Source organism: Lacerta agilis, chromosome 18 (assembly GCF_009819535.1).
Source record: "Lacerta agilis isolate rLacAgi1 chromosome 18, rLacAgi1.pri, whole genome shotgun sequence".
NCBI classification, from domain to species: Eukaryota; Metazoa; Chordata; class Lepidosauria; order Squamata; family Lacertidae; genus Lacerta; species Lacerta agilis.
The window spans coordinates 6,360,109-6,378,518 of record NC_046329.1 but is presented as its reverse complement, the minus strand read 5'-3'; the positions used below and the strand labels follow the sequence as shown (position 1 = coordinate 6,378,518).

The 18,410-nt window shown below is 45.4% G+C and overlaps 1 protein-coding gene across 2 annotated transcripts in view; it reads right to left on the bottom strand.

Annotated features, from left to right (window-relative positions):
• ACSBG2 (acyl-CoA synthetase bubblegum family member 2) overlaps positions 1 to 18,410 on the bottom strand; it is a 43,417-nt gene that overhangs the window by 9,678 nt on the left and 15,329 nt on the right. For both annotated transcript variants that reach the window (XM_033136472.1, XM_033136473.1), the window contains exons 3-9: positions 12,590 to 12,660; positions 11,001 to 11,236; positions 9,847 to 9,935; positions 8,764 to 8,884; positions 7,479 to 7,559; positions 4,945 to 5,094; positions 2,111 to 2,287 (exon numbers count right to left, since the gene is read on the bottom strand). In XM_033136472.1, coding sequence (XP_032992363.1) covers positions 2,111 to 2,287; positions 4,945 to 5,094; positions 7,479 to 7,559; positions 8,764 to 8,884; positions 9,847 to 9,935; positions 11,001 to 11,236; positions 12,590 to 12,660 — 925 coding nt within the window. The remainder of the gene's footprint in view (positions 1 to 2,110; positions 2,288 to 4,944; positions 5,095 to 7,478; positions 7,560 to 8,763; positions 8,885 to 9,846; positions 9,936 to 11,000; positions 11,237 to 12,589; positions 12,661 to 18,410) is intronic.

The window sequence follows — 18,410 nt, the reverse complement described above, 5'->3', positions numbered from 1 at the left end:
AGAGGCCTGGAAAAGTTGCCTTAGGAGGAACGGCTTAGGGAGCTGGGTATGTTTAGCCTGGAGAAGAGAAGGATAAGGGGTGATATGATAGCCATGTTCAAATATATCAAAGGATGTCATATAGAGGAGGGAGAAAGGTTGTTTTCTGCTGCTCCAGAGAAGCGGACACGGGGCAATGGATTCAAACTACAAGAAAGAAGATTCCACCTAAACATTAGGAAGAACTTCCTGACAGTGAGAGCTGTTGGACAGTGGGATTTGCTGCCAAGGAGTGTGGTGGAGTCTCCTTCTTTGGAGGTCTTGAAGCGGAGGCTTGACAGCCATATGTCAGGAATGCTTTGATGGTGTTTCCTGCTTGGCAGGGGGTTGGACTGGATGGTCTCTTCCAACTCTAGGATTCTATGTTTCTAGTAAAAACGTATGTGCTGTAAACACAGCTGATAAAATGGGAAACATCAGAAAAGGGAAGGTGGGAAGTCAAGGAGAAACTGTGTGGGATTGTGTCAGGATACGTGAATTCTGAGACACATTACAATGAACTTAAAAAGATTTTCAAATTCTCCTCCCCCCCAACCCAGAAGCCTTTCTGTTAGGTATCATATCCACTGAAATACAAAAAAATAAAATAAAAATAGAACCATCTTAACGTAAGTGACTACGGCGGCGAGAATCCTAATAGCAAAAAAACTGGAAAACTCGTGACTTAATTCCCACAAAGCTTGACTGGCAGGTGAAGATGACAGAATACTTGAAACTTGCAAAAATGACTGGGATAGCAAGAGGAAATACAAATCAGAAAGTGAGTAAAGAATGGATAATGTTTAAAGAATATATAAAACAATGTTGTGAAAATGCAGATTTCCTGACAGGTTTAGATTGAATCTTGACTATTAAGGATTGCTAGAACGTTAAATACGCTGATGACACAACCTTGATGGCAGAAAGCGAGGAGGAATTAAAGAACCTCTTAATGAGGGTGAAAGAGGAGAGCGCAAAATATGGTCCGAAGCTCAACATCAAAAAAACTAAGATCATGGCCACTGGTCCCATCACCTCCTGGCAAATAGAAGGGGAAGAAATGGAGGCAGTGAGAGATTTCACTTTCTTGGGCTCCATGATCACTGCAGATGGTGACAGCAGTCACGAAATTAAAAGACGCCTGCTTCTTGGGAGAAAAGCAATGAGAAACCTAGACAGCATCTTAAAAAGCAGAGACACCACCTTGCCGACAAAGGTCCGTATAGTTAAAGCTATGGTTTTCCCAGTAGTAATGTACGGAAGTGAGAGCTGGACCATAAAGAAGGCTGATTGCCGAAGAATGGATGCTTTTGAATTATGGTGCTGGAGGAGACTCTTGAGAGTCCCAATGGACTGCAAGAAGATCAAACCTATCCATTCTCAAGGAAATCAGCCCTGAGTGCTCACTGGAAGGACAGATCCTGAAGTTGAGGCTCCAAGACTTTGGCAACCTCAGGAGAAGAGAAGACTCCCTAGAAAAGACCCTGATGTTGGGAAAGATGGAGGGCACAAGGGGAAGGGGACGACAGAGGATGAGATGGTTGAACAGTGTTCTCGAAGCGACTAACATGAGTTTGGCCAAACTGCGAGAGGCAGTGAAGGATAGGCGTGCCTGGCGTGCTCTGGTCCATGGGGTCACGAAGAGTCGGACACGACTAAACGACTGAACAACAACAACAGAACCTTAAAAATTTCTTCATGATATGCAATAGATATAACAGGAGTTAAGAATATGTGTAGGTTAAGAATATGTAGAAAGCACAATAAGGTGATTCAGAAGTCAAAAGTGTGTGTGAAGTTAGAAGATTTGTTGTTGGTGTTAGTGTTTTTTATGTTTGTGGTATTTTATGTAAATTGTTTTGCAATAAAAATTTATGTAAAAAAAGAAGAAGAAGAAACTGGTTTGTTTGTTTTTTTAAAAAAGAAAGAAATTGTGCATGATGAGAAATGTTTTGGAATCTTTTTGGAGATTTAATAAAAGAAAAAGAACACGCAAGCGCTTCTGTGTGTTCTTGCGGGGCTGTGGGTTCTGCTTTTTTAAAAAAATAAAAAATAAAATAAAAATAAAAATAAAAAATTCCCCGAACATCACCTTCAAAGCATCTGGTTGCGCAAAGCAAGTATGCACTCCGAATGTGATGGGTAGCCAGATATCGATCATCTGCGCAGCCACATGGCTGAGAGGCAGATAGCTGACTATCACCTCCTGATTCTCGGTGGCTTTGCTCAAGCCGACGTATTCGCCTCCTGCCCGGGCCGTCCAGGTGATCTGCAAAGGCACGACACACACACAATAATAATATAATAATAATAATAATAACTTATTATTTATACCCTGCCCATCTGGCTTATTGCAGGGAAGATTTGCAGGTAAACCATATGCAGAACGAGTCTGCCCCTGCAGGTAGAATCTGTTTCTCGTGTTTTATTACGCTGCTGCTTTTACAACGACATACGCCGGGTTTTTATATCCCCGGTCATACAAAATCCTTTAAATGAATTCCTTCCACTGGATTCCCCGACTGAAAACAGTCAAAACCTGCGCCAATTACTTGGTGAACATCACCGATCCCACCCTTCGGAGAGCTTTCACCATGGCCCGTTTTCAAACTATCCCTACGGCCTATCTGTCAGGCAGATTTGCAAAAATCCCGGTAGGGCACCGTATATGTCCCTTGCCACATGAGAACCAAAGAGGATCTCACACATTATTTGTTGCACTGTCCCATCTACTCGGCCTTCAGGGATGTGATCTTGCAAACTATTCCCAAATCAATAGTCAACTCTGAGGACCAAGTAAAAGTTTCTGCTGGTGGACGCTGACCCACGGATTTCCCACGTGGTAGCAGTCTTTGTGGCGAGGGCTATGAAAACTAGGGTGGGGTTCATGGATGATGTAGTGAGGGCCCTTCCATCGCCCTCCTAACCTGTTGTTGCATCTTCTTTCCTGAATGGTGGTGTTTTTTGGGTAGTCTCCTTTGCTGGGACAGTGCGGCATGAATTTTAACTTATTGTAATAATTTTATTGTTTATCTTTTTAATAATGTTTTATGGTATTTTGTGTAAAGGCATGGACCTCACAAATTTAATAAACTTTGTTTGTTTGTGTGTCCTATGCCTTAAATGCCTTGTAGAAGATATGGACCACCCTGAAAGTAGCAGAATACTGCGTAGCAGCCATAAAGCTCAGAGAACAAGCGGTGTTATCGCTATGAATAGGACCCTAAATGGCGATTTTCAGGCCATATTTTAATGCCCCAATTCTAATCTATATATTTTAAATGCTGCTGCATATGTGTGTGTGTGTGTGTGTGTATATATATATATACGTGTATGGTTTCGTTGTGAAAATTTTAATGTATTATTTTTGTATTACTGATTTAGTAAGTTGGTCTGTGACCGTAAAAATAAATTCATTCATCTGGCTGGGTTTCCCCAGCCAGCCTGGGCGGCTCCCAACAGAACACGATAAAAGATCAAACATTAAAAACTTCCCTAAACAGGGCTGCCTTCAGATGTCTTCTAAAAAGTCAGATAGTTGTTTATTTCCTTGTCATCTGACGGGAGGGCGTTCCACAGGGCGGGAGCCACCACCGAGAAGGCCCTCCGCCTGGTTCCCTGCAACCTCGCTTGTCGCAGGTAGGGGACAGCCAGAAGGCCCTCGGAGCCGGACCTCAGTGTTGTTGTAAGAAATTAAGGAGATTATATATATATATATATGTTCGTAGGTGTTCCAAGCAAACAAGGCCACATGTCTGAAGCAGCACAGGAAGACAGTCCTGACACCATTTTGACTCTCAAAACTGACCAAATGTTTCTCTGCAAGGAAGGAGGGGTGCGGGAGTTTTTCCATTGTCCCAGGAATTAAGAGAGATTACCACCTGAAAAAATCAAACTTTATTTGCGTAGCCGACTGGCCATAGCATCTAAAGAACAGCCACTAACGAAAATACAACAAATATGGTTATCAATAAAACCTTATAACCTATTAAAACTCAAGGTAATAGCTAAATTATCGTTTCCTCAAGGTCCCTCTGTCCCATGGGCGGCGACCTTTTCTCCTGAAAGGAATGGCCAGGCTACTGAGAAAAGGCAATCAGATAACGCCTTTTTTTGTGTGATGTAGGTGCGATGTATCTGGACTCCAAGGGGGATTTTTGAAATGTCTTTATAAGTGCTTGCACACATGGCTCAAGGTACCGTCCCTGCTGTCCTGCGTGTGGGGAGGTCAACCCTCTTGCAACAGAGCAATAAAGATCAAGCTTAGTAGAAGAGTTTGGATTTGATATCCCGCTTTATCATTACCTGAAGGAGTCTCAAAGCGGCTCACATTCTCCTTTTCCCTTCCTCCCCCACAACAAACACTCTGTGAGGTGAGTGGGGCTGAGAGACTTCAAAGAAGTGTGACTAGCCCAAGGTCACCCAGCAGCTGCATGTGGAGGAGCGGGGATGCGAACCCGGTTCACCAGATTACGAGTTTACCCCTCTTAACCACTACACCACAGTAGCTGCTTGGCTTCTAATTATTCTTTGGTTGGCCTCTGTTTTTTTTACTCCTACCAATGGAGAACCTGCAAAGGACTTTACAAGGGCTCTTGTGTGTCCAGCCAGATGGGCAGGGTATAAATAATAAATTTATTTATTATTATTTTAAATTATTATATTATTATCATCATCCTTATAAAAACGGGGGGCACGGCGAGACCTCAAATTGCCCTTCCCCACCAGAGGCACCCACATGCCCTTAAGTTTCAAAAGGGGGCTTAATCGTGACCGCATTCCTCCCTTCTCACCCATGGCAATTTCTTGCACAACTCAAGTGGCCGGTATCTGATACGGGAGACCAGTCTGAGAGCTCGGATTCCAACCCCAGGGGCCGCGACTCTTCCGTTAAGTTCCCCAAAAGCGGCGAAATCTTCAACTTACGTTGTCGTGGCTCAACATGACTCCCTTGGGCTGACCCGTCGTCCCCGAGGTGTAGATTAGGGTGCAGCATTGGTTGGGTTTCTGGGACGCGATGATTTTGTCGAGCTGGTCATCGGAGACGCTGGCCCCAAGAGCCATGAAGTCGCTCCACTGTGAAACAACGTGAAAAATTACCGTATATACCCGAGTATAAGCCGACCCGAATATAAACCGAGGCACCTAATTTTCCTACAAAAACCTGGGAAAGCTTATTGACTCGAGTATAAGCCGGTTCACCTTTGCCGCTGTGGAGGAGGAGGAGGAACGAGCAGCCCGAAAGCAGCCCTTTGGTCTGCTCCTTACTCTTCCTCCTTTGCCAAGTTTGCATTTATGCGAGCAGTTCAGGAATGGAACAAGCTGCCTGGGGAGAGTAAAGAACCGCCGTTCTTGTACGCTTCTTAAGGAATGGTTGACTGGGGAGAGCGGGTGGCGGCACGAGTGGAGAGAAATGGCTTCTTTCTCGCCGCCCCCACCGCCCGCCTCACTCGAGCATAAGCCGAGGGCAGCTTTTCCAGCACAAAAAATGTGCTGAAAAACTAGGCTTATACTCAAGTATATACAGTAGATTACTTGAAATTGAAATCAGTGGATATTATAGGCGATAGCGTTAAAATGTTAGTTTAAAATAGGACATAAGAAGCTTAATTGTGATTTAAGTATCTTTCGTATTTCTGTTAAGAATAATGGGTTAGACATAAGATGTTAGATAAGGATTATTATAAAATTAGAGTTGAAATAGTTAAAAAGTAACTACAGTGTATTTGAAATGAACGCAGAAGAGAGAACGTGAGGAAGTCCCCCCCCCCATGTAAGATTATAGATAAGAGAAAAATTATGAAATAGGGGTATTTTTGTTTTTATATAAGTCTTATGTTTGTATAAGTTTGTTTTTCCTTTTTTGTTTTTGTTCTGTATTTTGTAGTATGTATGTTTTTTTCTTTTTTTTGTCTGTATTTTTTCTAAATACCAATAAATTCTTTATTTAAAAAAGAAGAAGTCGTCGCTCCACTGCACGAACGAAAGAGACCCGAGGGTAAAGGTGAAAGACCCCTGGACGGTTGTGTTATGTATGCAACAAATGCAGCCCGTGTTTCGTTAACCCCCAAATGGAAAACGAGCGACGTCCCAACCAAAGAACTTCATTTGACTTCATTTGACGGAATATACACAGCTTGCAGACTTAACATACACAGGTGAAACTCGAAAAATCAGAATATCGTGGAAAGGTTCGTTTCTTTCAGTAATTCAACTTAAAAGGTGAAACTAATATATGAGATGGACTCATGACATGCAAAGCGAGATGTGTCAAGCCTTTATTTGTTATAATTGTGATGATTATGGCGTGCAGCTGATGAGAACCCCAAATTAACAATTTCAACTTAGGGGGTTTTCATCAGCTGTGTACGCCATAATCACCACAATTATAACAAGCAAAGGCTTGACGTATCTCGCTTTGCATGTCATGAGTCTAACTCATATTAAACTCCAGTAGCTAATGAAAACAATTGCTTACATAAATGGACTTTTCCACGATATTCTAATTTTTCCTGTATACTCTGGTTGGCCTCTGTTATTTCCTCCTATTGATGGGGAACCCACTTAAGGAGTCTATACGGGCTCTGTTATACCCCGTAAGGGAAAGGGAGCAGTTTTTTTTTCTTATCGTGGACTTTCCCACAATATTCTAATTTTTCGAGTTTCACCTGTAGAACAGGGATGATGGGAATTGTAGTCTCAAAACATCTGGAGGGCCGAGACTGAGGAAGCCTGATGTAGAGTAAGAGAACAAGGAGAACATACGTTTAAAGAAGATTGGAAAACTTTTACTGAGTATATGGGAGATAATTGTGTACAGCTGAAAACGCTGGCAGCAATAGGACAAATTCAACACTATAAATATGTTTTGATGGATGCAATAATGGAAAATCGATTGGGACAGTCGGCTCCCGAGCAATCAAAAACCGGAAGTGAGTGTTCCGGCTTTTGAACGATTTTCGGAAGCCCAAAGTCCAGCGCCGAAACTCCCTCAGCCAATCAGAAGCAGTGCCTTGGTTTTCAAACAGTTCCGGAAGCCAAACAGACTCAAACGCTTTCTGTTTGAGAACCAAGGTACGACTGTATCGTTTTTGTAAAATATGCAGGGATTTAAGATACGCAAAACGAACCGCGGAAAGAGAAGAAGGGAAGTCACGGATATCTTAAGGATGTAAGAATGTTTGTTCGAAATGCTAAAACAGAAAAACTTAGTAAAAGTTATATTAAAAAAGAAAAGAAAAGAAAACCAGGTATTGCTAGTCACCTGAGCAAGGAGAAGGCAGTGCCAAGCAAGGTTTCAAAACAGAGAAAAAGAAGTTGCCGGGAAGCTGAGATTCCTGCATCGCAGGGGGTTGGTCTAGATGACCCCCGGGGGTACCTCCCAACTCTATAAAACTCAATGAAGCACACAGGAGAGGTTTAGAGAAGGTGGAACAGAAGGAAAAAGAGGATACACTCACCGTGTACAGATCTGGCCTTTTCTCCTTGAGCTCTTCGCCATACTGGATGATTGCCTTCACAAGAGGCAACTTGCTCTTAACCTAGAGCAAGAAAGATCACAGAACTGAGTGTGGGGCACCTCAGAGGTCATCCATCCCAGCCCCCTACTCAGTGCTGCAGGAATCCCGCAGCTTTGCAGTCATTTCCATGAGGAAATCCCTGTGCACCGATGGCTTAATACACTACAGCGCAACTTGGTTTTGTAACGCTTTGGTTTTGAAACGGATTTCCGGAACGGATTACCGTATTTTTCGCTCCATAAGACGCACTTTTTTCCTCCTAAAAAGTAAGGGGGAATATCTGTGCGTCTTATGGAGCGAATGGTGGTCCCTGGAGCTGAATTGCCCAGGGGCCAAAAGAGGATCATGCTTTCTATTTTACAAAGATAAAAGGGGGTGTTGAAAGGACCCCGCTCAGCAGCTGATCAGCAAGAGATCGGGAGAGAAATAAGAGTCCCCAGCCCCCTTTGTCTGCCCCATTGCCCAGGCCTCCATTGTTGAATGTGCTGCAGAGGGAGGTTGTTTGTTTCCCCAGCGACATGTGACTGGCTGATTAGATTATCTGTCTGGAAACTGTAGAAAAGGCTCCCTTTCCTTTAGAAGCTGCAGAAATGTGAGTTGAACCCCATAAAAATGGGGCTTTTCCTCTTTGCTTTTCCCCATTTGCAAAAGGAGCTTTGCTTCTCCCCCTTTGCAAAAACAGCTGCAAAACTTTTAGCTGGTCCTCAAAAAAACCAGGGCTTTTCCCTTTGCAAAAAAAGCTGCAAAACTTTCAGCTGGTCCTCAAAAAACCAGGGCTTTTCCCTTTGCAAACAAAAGCTGCAAAACTTTTAGCTGGTCCTCAAAAAAACAGGGTTTTTCCCTTTGCAAAAAAAGCTGCAAAACTTTTAGCTGATCCTCAAAAAACCAGGGCTTTTAGAGGAGGAAAACCAGAAAAATATTGTTTTTTATTGTTTCCTCCTCTAAAAACAAGGTGCGCCCTATGGAGCGAAAAACACAGCAAGTTTGAGACCCGAGCTGCCACTGTAAATGCAACTTAACGTTGTGATCGCAGTTTCCCTCGACACGGATGGGGTTTTAAGGATTCCGATTTCAACCTGGGTTACCGAATCTGGGTTTTGCGCCCCCGTTTACGGCCCTAAAAGTATAAATTTCGCGAGCTAGCGTGCACCCGAACGCCCACAGGACTGCAGCAAGGCCCCTTCAACCAAGCGTGCCCAAGCCGCAGCTGACGGCGCCACGTCACCTCCAAGATTTTCTGAAGCTGCCGGTCGTTCTCCACCACGATGATATTGGCTCCGCAGTTCTCTGCGACGTACTGGCAGGCCTCCGGGGAGTTGGTTGTGTAAATGCCAACAGCGAAACCTCTGCGTGGGGCGGGGGGGGGGGGGAGGAAAAAAGCAGAGGGCCTGTAATCCGGGTGCAACAGACACCCGAGATGTGGGCTGGACACAGAGGGACCAGGCTGCAAACTTGGAAAACAGACCACAGCCCTGGGCCCTCTTTCCTAGCCCTGCAAATGACGAACAATATTTGCTATAATTGTGATGGTTATGGCGTACAGCTGATGAGAACCCCAAATTAACAATCTCAACTTTGGGGTTTTCATCAGCTGTGCGCCATAAACATCACAATTATAACAAATAAAGGCTTGACATATCTCGCTTTGCATGTCATGAGTCTATCTCATATATTAGTTTCACCTTTTAAGTTGAATTACTGAAAGAAATGAAACTTTCCACAATATTGTAATTTTTCGAGTTTCACCTGTATATGAGTCTATCTCATATATTAAACTCCAGTAGCTAATGAAAACAATTGCTTACATAAATGGACTTTCCCACAATATTGTAATTTTTTGAGTTTCGCCTGGTCTCCAGCTGTTTTTGGACTACAAATCCCATCATCCCTGACCACTGGGTCCTGTTAGCTAGGGATGATGGGAGTTGTAGTCCCAAAACATCCAGAGGGACGAGTTTGCCTGTGCCTATCTTAAAAACCACTATAAACAGCTAAAACCGTTAGTGGGATTGGAATAAGTTTAATGGTGAATTTTGGATATCACGGAGATGTAAAAGATTTGGATTGTATTAGAAAAGATGCAGGAGGAAGTGGTTAAGAACAGGAGGACCCACAAAGGGCAAGAGGGAAGTCCTGGAGGTTCTATGGAACCCGGTTGTTTTTTTATTGTATGTTGATACGTGACTTACAAATTTTAATTTGAAAAACCAAATAATTAAATTATTAAAAAAAGGAAAGAAGGAACAGTGAGCAGGTCCCGGTCCCGGTCGGATTTACGCTTTTCCTCTTATGGAACGATCAAACTCACCCAGCCAGAATCGCTCCGATGTCCGCTATGAACCATTCGGCGGAATTGAATCCCAGGATTCCAACCCCATGGAAGCGTTCCAGGCCCAACTGCAACACAAAGAGGAGATACTTGGATAAGGCGGCATCTTACAAAATGTGCTCCCCCTTTTTTTAAACAAAGGTTTAAAGGTAAAGAGACCCCTGACCATCAGGTCCAGTCGCGGACGACTCTGGGGTTGCGGCGCTCATCTCGCTTCACTGGCCGAGGGAGCCGGCTTACAGCTTCCGGGTCATGTGGCCAGCATGACAAAGCCGCTTCTGGCGAACCAGAGCAGCGCACGGAAACGCCGTTTACCTTCCCGCCAGAGCGGTACCTATTTATGTACTTGCACTTTGACGTGCTTTTGAACTGCTAGGTGGGCAGGAGCTGGGACCGAGCAACGGGAGCTCACCCCGTCATTGCGGGGATTCAAACCGCCGACCTTCTGATCGGGAAGCCCTAGGCTCAGTGGTTCAACCCACAGCGCCACCTATAACAGATGTTGGAGATGTATGGAAAAGGAAGGAACATTTTATCATATGTGGTGGGAATGCAAATGCACAAAAAAATTGGGAAGTGATATATTTATTGGGAAGTGATATATGGTGCTGGAGGAGACTCTTTGAGAGTCCCATGGACTGCAAGAAGTTCAAACTTATCCATCCTTAAAGAAATCAGCCCTGAGTGCTCACTAGAAGGACAGATCCTGAAGTTGAGTCTCCAGTACTTTGGCCACCTCATGAGAAGAGAAGACTCTCTGGAAAAGACCCTGATGTTGGGAAAGATGGAGGGCACAAGGAGAAGGGGACGACAGAGGATGAGATGGTTGGACAGTGTTCTCTAAGCGACTAGCCTGAGTTTGGCCAAACTGTGGGAGGCAGTGGAGGATAGGGGTGCCTGGTGTGCTCTGGTCCATGGGGTCACGAAGAGTCGGACACGACTGAACAACAACACCCCCACCCATGTGGCTGGGTTTCCCCCAACTAAACAGACTGGGAAGCTCTAGGGCCCGCATTCCCAGAGAGTTGGGCAAGCATGGGGCCAAGTATCCTACCTCGCAGGGTCCCTGTGAAGGTAAAGGGAAGAAGATGGGGATCAAAAGAGAGATGCCTCGTCCCTGCAAACCCCCGAACCTTTATAAAGCTCTTGGCGGCTCCGCGGCACTCCTGGTAGTACTGCTTGAAAGTGATTTTGGTCCACTTGCCATCCTTCTTGGAAGAAAGGGCAGGATAGTCACCAAACTGACTGACGGAGTTCAGAAGAAGTTCGTGAACCGTGATGGGGGTCTCGCACCCGATCCCGCTTTCGTCCATCCTCAGCAGGACTTCCCCATCTCTCTTTGAGGTCCATAGTCCTACAGAAGGGGCCGCTGGGGTGTCCATGGGAGAGAGAACAAGGTGGAGGAGGGGGGGGAAACAGGGGCCATTAAAAAAGTCTTAAATGGGCAGCTTAAACAAGTCCTTCAAGCATTAAAATGGGCATTGTAGGAATACTGGCCAACGGATCATCAACTGTTCTCACCTGTGGATTTTTATGTATAGTTGTACCTTGGTTCTCAAACTTAATCCGTTCTGGAAGTCCGCTCCAAAACCAAAGCATTCCAAAACCGAGGCGGGCTTTCCCATAGAAAGTAACGCAAAACGGACTTAATCCGCGCCAGACTTTTAAAAGCTATTCCCCAGATGTTATATGGGGTAGAACTCTGGGGGTGGAACCGGAGGCTGTTGGAACGACTTGAAATTTTTGCAAAATTGCTATCTCAAGAGGATCCCAGGACTTCCTCAAGGAATTCCGGCAGCTTTCTTGAGAGTGGAGGTAGGATTCCCTTCTGTGTCTGCTAGGGGCCCACTTAAGATTCCTACGTTTTTTACATCAAACTTGCAAACACCTCGAACACCTTCTTGGCCAAACAAGCCCTTGTATCTCTTCAAAAGAACACCACTTGGCGTCAAAACCTATCTGAGATCCTGGTTAGATACACCCTACCGGAGTTTAATACACTCAAACTGTGGAGCCCTGACAAAGTTCGGGAATGGATCCTGGAGAGAGACGCCTTGTTAGACATCACAAAAATACAGAACCCAGGGTCCTCCCACTGGTTTCCCCGACTGAAAACAGTCAAAACCTGCGCCAATTACTTGGCGAACATCACCGATCCCACCCTTCGGAGAGCTTTCACCCTGGCCCGTTTTCAAACTATCCCTACGGCCTATCTGTCAGGCAGATTTGCAAAAACCCCGGTAGGGCACCGTATATGTCCTTGTCATATGAGAACCAAAGAGGACCTCACGCATTACTTGTTGCACTGTCCCATCTACTCGGCCTTCAGGGATGCGATCTTACAAACTATTCCCAAATCAACAGTCAACTCTGAGGACCAAGTAAAGTTTCTGCTGGTGGAATTTTTTCACCCCAGCCCCCTGGTGGACTGGGCAGCTGGGCTGGAAGTGCACGCTTTGGGGGGGGAAGGCGGGTAGCAGGCACAACCCAGCCCCATTGCATTGCACAGAGAAATCCAGAACTGAAACACAGCGCCACCAGAGGTTGGGATGATACCCGAATGTGCCCCGGATGCCCCTCTGTAGGAACTCAGCCACGCAGCCTCGATAAGAGAACCTTCCATGGGGGTGCCTGGTTGTGCCCCTCTCAGAATTCTGCACCTACATCAAACGCAACCCCCACCCCCCAACGTGCAACAGGCACACCGGCAACTTTTGCGTACCTTTGGACCGGAACATCTCTGCCGCTGGCGAATCTCCTCCTTCCGCTGGTTGTGGGTGGTGGTTTCCAACGCTGCGGAGCGGACGAGACAAGACAGGTCAATGCAGCAATACGACCCAAAGCAAGATTACTGTATTTTCCGGCGTATAAGACGACTGGCCGTATAAGACGACCCCCCAACTTTTCCAGTTAAAATATAGAGTTAGAGATGTACTCGGCCGCAGATTCTCCACCCGGTGTATAAGACGACCCCCCGACTTTTGAGAAGGTTTTCCTGGATTAAAAAGTAGTCTTATACACCAGAATATACAGTAAGTTGTTTTTCACCACATCCCCTGGACGGTATCACCCCCCACCCTCCAACCTGAGGCACTCTAATATTTCGTGAAAGAAGGATTTCAGGCACGGTCCTCTCTCCGTCGGACGATGCCTTTCTGCAAAACAACAACAACAACAACAACAACAACAACAACAGAGATTTGCTCTAATTCACTGACGGGGAGCAGGATCCACAACCTCCCCAATCTATTTTCTAGAAGCAAAGCAGCAATATAAACAAGCCTGGCAAATCTTCAGAAAGGCGTTTCATTTTTGTCGTTTTTTAAGTCAAAGGAACCAATAAGCTTCCTTTAATAGTTCCAGTTACAGGTAGGTAGCCGTGTTGGTCTGCCATAGTCAAAAAACAAAACAAAATAAAAAATTCCTTCCAATAGCACCTTAGAGAACTAAGTTTGTTCTTGGTATGAGCTTTCGTGTGCATGCACACAAAAGCTCATACCAAGAACAAACTTAGTTCTCTAAGGTGCTACTGGAAGGAATTTTTTATTTTGTAATGACAATTCAATTTTTTTTTTTTAAGCCAGGCTACATCCTAGAGGGCCACCCCCCCAACCACCCTCGACATTAAAATAAAAATAAAACAACAAACAAATCGAATAGATAGATATAAATTAAATAAATAATTAAAATTAAATTAAAATTAAATTAAAATTAAAAATTATTATTATTTTATCCGGCTAGGCCTCCCCAGCCACTCTGGGCAGCTTCCAACAGGATATTTATTAAAAAAAAAAAAAAAAAACAACGAACAATAAAACACCATTAAAACCCACAACCAAACATCAAAAGCCGCAACTCCCGGCTGCCACGCAGCTCAGGTTAGGGCAAAGCCGCCAATTTCGCGCGACCCGAGGCGCACGTGCGCCAGGCCCCCTCGCCGTGTTGCAAAGGAAAAGCACGTTGTAAAAAAAAAACAAAAAAAAAAAACAACGATGCCGCAACTTGCGCAAGCAAAATAAACGGGGGGGGGGGGGGGGGAGAGACTGAGCATGCCGGTGTTTTCTGCCGCAGACGCACCCTGCCTCCTCGCTGCTCCCGACTCTCCAAAACCGAAGCTGGGTGATGTTATGCCTTCAAGCGCCTTCGTCCCATGTCAATGTGGCATTTCCCCCCCCCCCTCCCTTCTTTCCAGCTGCGGGGAGTGCCACGGGATATTTCCTTTCCTGCGTTCTGTTCCGGCGCCGGCCTTTGGGAAGCTCCCCCCCCTTCCCCCTGCCCGCTCCCCCGGGGTGTTTCTCCGGCAGAGGTCTTGCTGCCACTGCGGGCCAGGGGGGGGAGCCCCCCCCCTTCTAGAACGCCGCGCTTGTGATGTCGCTGCCACAGCTATAGCCTCCCGTGTCCCAGTGTTCCACCCTTCGTGGGTCCTGCAGCGTGTGAGTGCCTGGAGGGGGTTGGAGGATGGATGGCGGCTAATAGATTGAGGTTGAATCCTGACAAGACAGAAGAACTGTTCTTTGGGGGGACAGGGGGCGGGCGGTTGTGGGGGACTCCCTGGTCCTGAATGGGGCAACTGTGCCCCTGAAGGACCAGGTGCGCAGCCTGGGAGTCATTTTGGACTCAGTGCTGTCCATGGAGGCGCAGGTCAATTCTGTGTCCAGGGCAGCTGTCTACCAGCTCCATCTGGTACGCAGGATGAGACCCTCCCTGCCCGCAGACTGTCTCGCCAGAATGGTGCATGCTCTGGTTATCTCCCGCTTGGACTACTGCAATGCGCTCTACGTGGGGCTACCTTTGAAGGTGACCTGGAAACTACAACTAATCCAGAATGCGGCAGCTGGACCACCAAGACCACATCAACCTTTTTTGGGCAAAGGCACACTTGTTTCATGAAAAAAATCACGAGGCACACCACCATTAGAAAATGTTAAAAAATTTAACTCTAGTGCCTATATTGACTATATATAAAGTAATTCTCTTGAATAGGAATCAAACAAACACAAAGAAAGTATTTTATAATTACTTTATTATGAAATAGTAAGTAAACAGAAATATGAAAAATTATAAAATACTTTATTCAGTGCGCAACCTGGGTCTGTTTGGCTGGTTTTTTTTTAATCTTTCAAATTTTTCAATTTTTCCCACGGCACACCAGGCAACATCTCGCGGCACACTAGTGTGCCGCGGAACAGTGTTTGAAAAACACTGGACCACATAACACCGGTCCTGAGAGATCTGCATTGGCTCCCAGTACGTTTCCGAGCACAATTCAAAGTGTTGGTGCTGACCTTTAAAGCCCTAGATGTCCTTTGTCCTGAAGGAGCATCTCCACCTCCCATCATTCAGCCCGGACAGTGAGATCCAACGCCGAGGGCCTTCTGGCGGTTCCCTCCCTGCGAGAAGCGAGGTTACAGGGAACCAGGCAGAGGGCCTTCTCGGTGGTGGCGCCCGCCCTGTGGAACGCCCTCCCATCAGAGGTCAAAGAGATAAACAACTACCTGACATTTAGAGGACATCTGAGGGCAGCCCTGTTATCTCCAGCTTGGACTACTCCCATGCGCTCTACATGGGTCTACCTTTGAAGGTGACTCAGAAATGACCACTAATCCAGAACGTGACAGTAGTCCGAGGAAGAATGTATACAAAAACTTACGGAATATGCAGAAATGGCGAAAGTTACTGGAAGAAATCAATATAAAGTTACTGGAAGAAATCAATATAAACTCTTTATAAAAGAAAGGAATTATTTTTTTTTTAGTATTTACAGATAAATGGTAAACAAATGAGAACATTGGCAGGATCCCTGCAATAGCCTATAGTTTCGTAAGAGTAGATATTTAAAGAAGATGAATAAATGAGAATCTGGATATGCAGAAGGTATTAAAAAATAAAATTTAAGGAACTGCAGAAAGAGGGGGAAGGAAGTCAATTTTGAAATGTCAAAATGATTGTAGAATTAGGGAAATGTATAAACCTGAAAAAGGGGAGCAGGTGGTGCTGTGGGTTAAACCACAGAGCCTAGGGCTTGCCGATCAGAAGGTCGGCAGTTTGAATCCTCAAGACGGGGTGAGCTCCCTTTGCTCGGTCCCTGCTCCTGCCAACCTAGCAGTTCGAAAGCACATCAAAGTGCAAGTAGATAAATAGGTACCGCTCCGGCGGGAAGGTAAACGGCATTTCTGTGCGTTGCTCTGGTTCGCCAGAAGTGGCTTTGTCATGCTGGACACATGACCCGGAAGCTGCACGCCGGCTCCCTCGGCCAGTAAAGCAAGATGAGCGCCGCAACCCCAGAGTCGTCCGCGACTGGACCTAATGACCCGAAAGGATACTGACAAGCTGGAACGTGTCCAGAGGAGGGCAACCAAAATGGTCCAAGGCCTGGAAACGATGCCTTATGAGGAACGGCTTAGGGAGCTGGGTATGTTTAGCCTGGAGAAGAGAAGGTTAAGGGGTGATATGATAGCCATGTTCAAATATATAAAAGGATGTCATATAGAGGAGGAAGAAAGGTTGTTTTCTGTTGCTCAAGAGAAGCGGACACGGGGCAATGAATTCAAACTACAAGAAAGAAGATTCCACCTAAACATTAGGAAGAACTTCCTGACAGTAAGAGCTGTTGGACAGTGGGATTTGCTGCCAAGGAGTGTGGTGGAGTCTCCTTCTTTGGAGGTCTTGAAGCGGAGGCTTGACAGCCGTCCGTCAGGAATGCTTTGATGGCGTTTCCTGCTTGGCAGGGGGTTGGACTGGATGGCCCTTGGGGTCTCTTCCAACTCTAGGATTCTAATGGTCAGGGGTCTCTTTACCTTTATAAACCTGAAAAGTATAAATAAAAAAATTATATATATATATATATATATATATATATATATATATATATATATATATATGCATGCGCTGGTGAACCAAGTTTGGGAAAATGAGCTAGAAGGATCAATTGGCCTGACGTTCCACGAAGCGGTCTTCCTGTGTTCCGAAGTAAAACCATTATTTCCACCCACGCGTTCTGTGCCTTTCCACCGTCATCTGACAAAGTTGACCGGGTCCCACAAATAGCTCAAAGCCACAAAAATGTTTCTGAAGGTTTTCAAGTATGACAAGATTCCTTTGTTGCCTTCATCAGCCCTTCAGATCTCAAGAGAAGGGAACACTGAGAAATTGAGCCGATTTATGGTGTGTTGAGGAGGAGGAGAGGCTGGCCAACTTCTTCCAAGATGGCACAGGTGCCAAGAGCACGCAACCACCCTTGGAAAATGTTGACTGAATCCTAGCGGCGCATGAACGCGGTCAAGTCTTGCATCTTGGGATTGAAAGAATTCTCTCCTCTTAAAAAGATGAATGGTCCGTGTCACCATTAATAAAAAGTGGTTTTTCTTCTTTAAGTTCTCAAAGTTCTTAACCGAGCTCAAGGTTGTCAACTGAAAACCGATCATCAACCATCCTTTGAAAAATAAGACTGTTTATAAGGATTAAGATTAGATGAGAACAATGATTTTATGTTATGAAATTACTAAAGAAGATTAGTAATGAACTCAGAAAGAGAGATGTGAGGAGGTCCCTAAACAATGTTAGAAATTTTATAAGGATAGTTAAATAAGTGTTTGTTAAGATTTTTGTATTTTTGTAGTTTTTTTCTTTCTTTATAGTGTTTTGTAATGTTGTGTTATATTTTGTGTTTGTTGTATTGTTGAAATTTAATAAATTATTATTTTAAAAAATGGAAGGTAAACGGCGTTTCCGTGCGCTGCTCTGGTTCGCCAGAAGCGGCTTAGTCATGCTGGCCACATGACCCGGAAGCTGTATGCCGGCTCCCTCGGCCAGTAAAGCGAGATGAGCGCCGCAACCCCAGAGTCGTCCGCGACTGGACCTAACGGTCAGGGGTCCCTTTACCTTTAACCTTGGTTTAAGGAGACATTTGGCACCTAGCTTGTATATCTGAGTTCCTAATAATAATTATAATTTATAATTCATACCCTACCCACCTGGCTGGGTTTCCCACCTGGGCGGCTACCAACGAAGTATTAAAAATTCAATACAACATCAAACATTAAAAACTTCCCTAAACAGGGCCGGCCTCTGATGTCTTCTAAAAGTCAGATAGCTGTTTATTTCCTTGACATCTGATGGGAGGGCGTTCCACAGGGCGGGCGCCACCACCGAGAAGGCCTGGTTCCCTGTAACCTCACTTCTCGCAGGGAGGGAACCGCCAGAAGGCCCTCGGAGCTGGACCTCAGTGTCCGGGCTGAACGATGAAGGTGGAGACGCTCCTTCAGGGATACTGGGTCATTTACGGGTTTCAAGGTTAGCACCAAAACTTTTAATTGCTCTTGGAAACGTACTGGGAGTCAATGTAGGTCTTTCAGGACCAGTGTTATGTGGTCTCGGCGGCCGCTCCCAGTCACCAGTACGGCAGTCAAATTCTGGATTAGCTGCAATTTCTGGGTCACCTTCAAAGGTAGCCCCACGGAGAGCGCATGGCAGTAGTCCAAGCGGGAGATAACCAGAGCATGCACCACTCTGGAGAGAGAGTCTGTGGGCAGGGAGGGTCTCAG